The 6,337-nt window shown below is 62.2% G+C and overlaps 1 protein-coding gene across 1 annotated transcript in view; it reads right to left on the reverse strand.

The window, feature by feature from the left end:
• Positions 1-159: 159 nt before the first annotated feature.
• The window catches only part of COASY (CoA synthase), a 6,323-nt gene continuing 145 nt past the window's right edge, over positions 160-6,337 (reverse strand). The window contains exons 2-10 of the mRNA XM_014959068.1: positions 6,104-6,336; positions 5,163-5,377; positions 4,576-4,707; positions 4,127-4,316; positions 3,655-3,719; positions 2,775-2,859; positions 1,426-1,523; positions 1,203-1,349; positions 160-273 (exon numbers count right to left, since the gene is read on the reverse strand). Of these exons, the coding sequence (XP_014814554.1) occupies positions 217-273; positions 1,203-1,349; positions 1,426-1,523; positions 2,775-2,859; positions 3,655-3,719; positions 4,127-4,316; positions 4,576-4,707; positions 5,163-5,377; positions 6,104-6,336 (1,222 nt within the window). The 3' untranslated portion in view covers positions 160-216. The remainder of the gene's footprint in view (positions 274-1,202; positions 1,350-1,425; positions 1,524-2,774; positions 2,860-3,654; positions 3,720-4,126; positions 4,317-4,575; positions 4,708-5,162; positions 5,378-6,103; position 6,337) is intronic.

Genomic DNA, 6,337 nt, shown 5'->3' on the forward strand with positions numbered 1-6,337 from the left:
GCACAGGACACGCACAGCGCGAGCAGCCTCTTTACTGTCACACGGGGGGGCCCGAGGAGCCCGTGGGGGTCCCCGGCCCCTCTGGCGGTGGGGGGGGGGTTCGGTCTCCGGGTTCGGTCCCCTCGCTGCTCTCCAGGCCGAGGGCAGCAGGACACGGGCCCTCCCGTCCCACCGGTGTGGGGTCCGTGGGGTTCGGGGGGACAGAGCGTGACCCCCTCAGGGGCTGCCCGGGGGGCCCAGGCGCTGCTGCAGCAGGTCCCAGGCCTTCTCCACCTGCCGGAGACACATACGGGGCGGCACCTCAGAGCGCAGGACAGGGCGAGGGGCGCCGTGGCAGGAGTGTCACAGGAGGGTCCCACGCCTCCCGTCCCTTCCCTGCTGCACTGACACCCCCAAATTCCTCCCCCCTCGGCACTGAGCAGCACGGCCAGGCACACCACGGGTGGCACCCCCTCCTTGGCAATGGGCACGAGTTGGAACAGAAGAGGTTCCACTCAAATGAGGGGGTTGGAGCACCTCTGCTCCGAGGACAGGCTGAGGGAGCTGGGGTTGTTCAGCCTGAAGAAGAGGAGGCTCCAGGGAGACCTAATAGCAGCCTTCCAGTACCTGAGGGGGCTACTGGAAGGCTGGGGAGGGCCTGTTTCCAAAGGCCTGTAGTCACAGGACGAGGGGCAATGGCTTTAAACTGGAGGGGAACAGATTTAGATTGGAGATGAGGAGAAAGTTCTTTACTGTGAGGGTGGTGGAGCACTGGAACAGGTTGTCCAGGGAGGTGGTTGAGGCCCCTTCCCTGGAGATATTCAAGGAGAGGCTCGACAAGGCCCTGGGCAACCTGGTCTAGTTGGGGGTGTCCCTGCTGACTGCGGGGGGGTGGGACTAGATGGCCTTTGGAGGTCCCTTCCGGCCTGGGCAATTCTATGGTTCTAAGATTCTATGAAATATGAGGAAAAACTTCTTCCCAGTAAGGGTGGCAGAGCCCTAGAACAGGCTGCCCAGGGAGGGTGTGGAGTCCCCTTTTTGGAGATTTTCAAGCCCCACCTGGATGCTCCTGAGTAACATGCTCTGACAAGCTCTAGGCAATCCTGCTTCAGCAGGGGAGTTGGACTAGATGGTCTCTATGGTCCCTTCCAACTCTAAAAATTCAGTCCCCGTCCCCCAACCCGAGGCAGACCCCAGTGCTGAGCCCCCAGCCCAGGGCTCACCTGCGCACGGGTGATGTCTGGCTCCCAGAGGGTGCACAGCACCACCTGCGACTGCTCCACACGCTGGCTGTTGCTCATCTGGCTCCGCAGGCGGCTGCGAGCGGCCTCCTCGCTCAGCCCGTCCCTGGCCATGATGCGTTTCACCGCCTGGCAGGAGCAGAGGGGACATCAGGCACCCAGGGGGGATATGTTGGGAAGGGAGGGGTCTGAGGGCATCACCCACCTCCTCCTCGGGGATGACGGCCGTCCACACCTCATGGACCATGTCCTGCCAGCCAGCCTCCAGCAGCACGGCAGCGTCCAGCACGCACACGGCCTTTCCTGTGGAAGGAGGCCATTCCTCGTTAGCCTGGCAATTGCAGGGCAGCGCCACCGCTCCTCGGCACCCACCCCAGCCCCTCTGCTTCCACTCGGAGAATCACAGAATCTTCTAGGTTGGAAGGGACCTTAAAGATCATCTTGTCCAACTGCCAACCTAACTGACAAAAATAGACACCCCCACAACAAACAAAAAGCAACGCCATCACTAAACCATACCTCCCAGCACTACATCAACCCGTCTTTTGAACACCTCCAGGGATGGGGCCTCAACCACCTCCCTGGACAGCCCATTCCAATGCCTGAGAACCCTTTCAGTGAAAAAATTTTTCCTAATATCCAGCCTGAACCTCCCCTGGTGCAACTTGAGGCCATTTCCTCTCGTCCTGTCGCCTGTGACTTGGGAGAAGAGACCGACCCCCACCTCTCTACACCCTCCTTTCAGGGAGTTGGAGAGAGCAATAAGGTCTCCCCTCAGCCTCCTCTTCTCCAGGCTGAACACCCCCAGCTCCCTCAGCCTCTCCTCATAAGACTTGTGCTCCAGACCCCTCACCAGCTTTGTTGCCCTTCTCTGGACCCGCTCCAGCATCTCAATGTCTTTTCTGTGGAAAAGGGGCCTAAAACTGGACACAGCCCTCAAGGTGGGGCCTCACCAGTGCCTGAGCAGAGGGGGACCATCACCTCCCGAGTCCTACTCCCCACGCTGTTCCTGACACAGGCCAGGATGCTGGTGGCCTTCTTGGCCACCTGAGCACGGACGCTTCACTGCTGAGCCACAGAAGCAGCGTGGGGAAGAGAGCAGCCACCAGCAGCTGTGCTTGTTTTAAGGGCACTCCTGGGGTGGCAGCTCTGCTGGGCACGGGAAGCCAGTGCCTTCAGCCAAATGCCTATGGAGCTCCCAACAGCATCTCCCAAGAGCTGGAAAAATTCTGCTCCCAGGAGGAATACACACCACGCTCCCTCCCTGCTGCAGCACTTCTCAAAAATGAACTCCTGGGGGAAAGAGAAAGCAACTTCCACCCTCCTTTGGAGCAGGAAGCCTGAGGAAAGCCTGGCCCAGCTGAGCTCGAGGGGTTTGCTCAGGGATGTGCTAGTGAAAACCCCCAGCGAGGTGCCCCACAGAGAAGAGGAGCATGGAAAATACTCTCGGTGCTGCCAAGCCCAGCAGATTCCTGAGGTTTTGGGTTGTGTGTGCTGCACAGGACCGTGCCCCCAACGCCCACCCTTGTGCTGTGATGGGAATCCCCCAGTTACCTTGAGCATCTGCCTCCCTGATCTGCTCCTTGACCATCCGCGCTATCTCGGGCCACACGATGTCCGTGAGACTCTTCAGCTGCTCCTAGAAAAGTCCACATTTGGGGTCAGTTACCCTTGGAACCTCTGGGCAGCCAACATGGCACCACTGGTGGCAGCAGCTGCCCCAGAGGGCACCCAGAAAGGACCTGCACAAGCACAGGGGTGATGGACCCAGCCCATCGCCCCTCACTCAGAGCATGGAGAATGAGCTTCCACCCTGACCAGAGTCTCCCATGCCCACTGATAGGGTGGAGGCTCTTTTTCCTATCATTTTCCCTGCCCAGCAGCACCTCAGTGTCCCCCGTGAGAGGTGCTTTGCAAAGAGCCCTCCCGCAGCACGGTGAGCTCCCCTCGCAGCAGCACCCACTGGGACCTGTCTGTCTCAGGGGACCCCTTGAGCCACCTTCACAGCCCACAGGACCCCAGCAAAGGGCCTGGAGCTGGCCCGGCCAGCAAAACCTGGTGCTGGGGGTCAGGCTTGGCTGCTGCATCACCCAGCCCCAGTGGGGACAAGCCCAAACCACAGCAGGGTCAGGGAGCAGCGGCACTGCGTACGTCAGGGGTGTTCTCTGCACTGGGTGAAGGACAGAGGGGACAGGGATGGGGATGGGGAGGTGGCAGCAGCTGCCGGGGTGAGAGGAGGGGGTCCAGCACGGCTGCTAACGGTTACACAGACAAGATCTCTGTGTCCTGCCCTCTCTGCACGTAGCTGCCAGAAAGTACAGTCAGGAAGGCGTCACCTTTCAGCTCAAAGGGCTGAAAAATAAAAAGCCTCAGCACAGACGGAGAGTTCCCCGCTCCAGAGATTAAATATTGACAGCTTCCCTGCTGCTCTTACCTGGTTTCCAAACACTTTGCCCCCAAGGGCTTTCCTGTTAATTGTCCCGTCTTCATTCACAATTTCTGCAAGACAGAAGCAGAACAGGCTTGGGAAGGATGAGTCCCACTCGCTGCCCCACGGAAATAGGTCAGGGAGAGAGGACACCAGCTCCCAAAGGGACCCACAGCTGGACCTGACCAGCAGCTCTTCTCCTCACTCCAGAGAAGGACAGGGAAGAGCTTTTCTGAGACAAACAGCCCAGTTCAGTCTTCACAGCAGCTCTGCCATGGGACACACAAGACTTGGGGAATGTGGGGTTTTGCCCCACTTGAGCCCAACCATCACCGAACCAGCTACAGAGCCCGTGTGGGTGCTGTGGAGCCTGGAGCCCAGGGGGAGGGAGAGGAGCACAGCCCAGAACAGCCCCAGGGACGCGAGGATGATGGCGCAGCCCTCCCTCCTGCCTTCTCCCAGCCTCCCCTGGCTCTACCTGCCCCAAAGGTTGCCACCACCCGCTCGTAGGCAGGGCCACCGGGGACATAGACGGCGTGGCCCAGCTTGTCGGCGTCGATGAGGAAGGCTCCCAGGTGCCCCAGGAGTCTGGCGATGGAGGTTTTCCCGCTCCCGGTTCCTCCGGTCAGGCCGATCACGTACGGGCGGGAAGGCAAAGAGGGGTCTTGCTACGGGAAGAAGGAGAGCCATTGCCAGCCCACGTCCCACAGCCACGGAGGGTGTGGGCTCTGCTGGAGAAGGATCCCGACCACCCGGCTTGGAGATGGGCATGGAAGGTCCTGCTGCTGCCAGGGGCCAGCACAGGCAGGTAGTCCTCCAAAACTTGTCCCCCTGCAGCAAGGGGATGGGCTGGCTCTCCAGCCCCCGAGGCTACCACCCCTCCTCCCAGGTGGGCTGTCACCCATAGCAGCCCGTGTCCCCCCTCACCCGTGGGGGCCGCAGCAGCGTCCCCAGCAGCCTCTGCCGGAGGCTGGAGGAGCTGATCTTCTCCTCCTCATTCTGCCCGTGGTCGGGGTCCTTCATCAGCAGGATCTCGTAGAGAGCCAGCTCGGGGAGCCCCTGCGAGGGAAGAGAGCATCGAGGGCCATCAGCCCCCCTGGGGACGGGGACACAGCGGAGGGAAGTGGCTTGTCAGGAGGTCAAGGCCTGAACGAAGCAGCACAAACGAGGCCGTGGCCTCCCCCCCCGGGTGTCCCCACAGGGCAGCTCCGTCCCTGTGAGGAGCCAAGAGGGGAGGGAGCCCACAGAGCCGGCCATGGGAGCCCGACTCTCCCCACGGGGGGCTGGTGGCACTGCCCGGGGTCGTGCCACACACAGGGGCTGCTGCACCATCCCCTGGGGCACACACGGCCAGGGACAGCTCAGGACAAAGCCATCCTGCCCTCGAGGCCAGGCCATGGCACCCTGAGGCACCCAACAGCCATGGCTGCTGGCTGAGACCCCATCTGCCCACAGCCAATGCCAGGGCCAGGGCTGGGAAGGGGCATCCCGGGGGGCTCCGGAGCAGGAATTACATTTTCCAGTCTCTTCTTGTTCACGGCTTCCCCTCCCCTGCGGGTCTCCTCGCTGACCACCAGGCACTGCAGGTCGGGGTCGGTGACCGAGGGGCCGTAGGGGTCGGCCAGAGGCACGATGTCGTAACGCAGCGAGGGCTTCACGTCCTCCAGGAACTCGCGCAGCTTCGCCGCCCGCACCTCGTAGGGCTCGATCAGCTCCGCCAGGACCTTGTCTGCCGGGCACCGGGAGCGGGGGGAGAAGGAATTTCACTGAATTTTAGAGTTGGAAGGGACCATAGACATCATCTAGTCCAACTCCCCTGCTGAAGCAGGATTGCCCAGAGCTTGTCAGACCATGTTACTCAGGAGCATCCAGGCGGGTCTTGAAAATCTCCAAAAAGGGGACTCCACACCCTCCCTGGGCAGCCTGTTCCAGGGCTCTGCCACCCTCACTGGGAAGAAGTTTCTCCTCATATTTGAGTGGAACCTCTTCTGTTCCAACTTGTGCCCGTTGCCCCTCGTCCTCTCACTGGGAACCACTGAAAAGAGTCTGGCTCCCTCCTCCTTCAACCCTCCCTTGAGATACTTGTAGGCATTGAAGGAAGAGAGTGTCCGTTGAACAACACGCAGGGCCCGGAGCGAGACAGAAAAGTGAGACCGGGAAATGGAGATAGGACTCTCCCAAAATCATGGATGGGTTTTGTCTCCTGTCCCCCTCGCTCCCCCTGCACCCTCAGGTTCTCATCCCCGTGCCTCGCTCGCTGGGGGAGATGTGATGCCCACCATCACCCTGCCTGGATGGCACCACCCAGGCGCTTTGGGTCCACAGCTGCTGGGACCCCCAGCACCACGAGGCCCCCAGACCCTCCCGCCGCCCTGTCCCAGGCTGACCCCTGGGCCCCACACCGGCAGCAGGGCCGGCCGCCCCCGGTTCCCCCCACCCCAGCCCCGGGACTCACGGCGCAGCAGGTCGCCGTCGGCCACCCCGGCCAGGAGCCGGTGCCGGGCCAGGAGGCAGCAGGCACTGAGCAGCAGCCGGTGGGCACCGTGGAGGCGGTCGAAAGTGCCACCGACCGCCACGTCGGAGAAGTCGGGAAGCGCCGTTTCGGGCCCCTCGGGCTCCTCCGCGGGGTCGCCGTCGGGGCTCCCGTCCCCGGGGCCGCCCAGCAGGAGGGCGGGCAGGCGCGGCGGGC

This window comes from Calidris pugnax, unplaced genomic scaffold (genome assembly GCF_001431845.1).
Source record: "Calidris pugnax isolate Ruff unplaced genomic scaffold, ASM143184v1 scaffold341, whole genome shotgun sequence".
NCBI classification, from domain to species: Eukaryota; Metazoa; Chordata; class Aves; order Charadriiformes; family Scolopacidae; genus Calidris; species Calidris pugnax.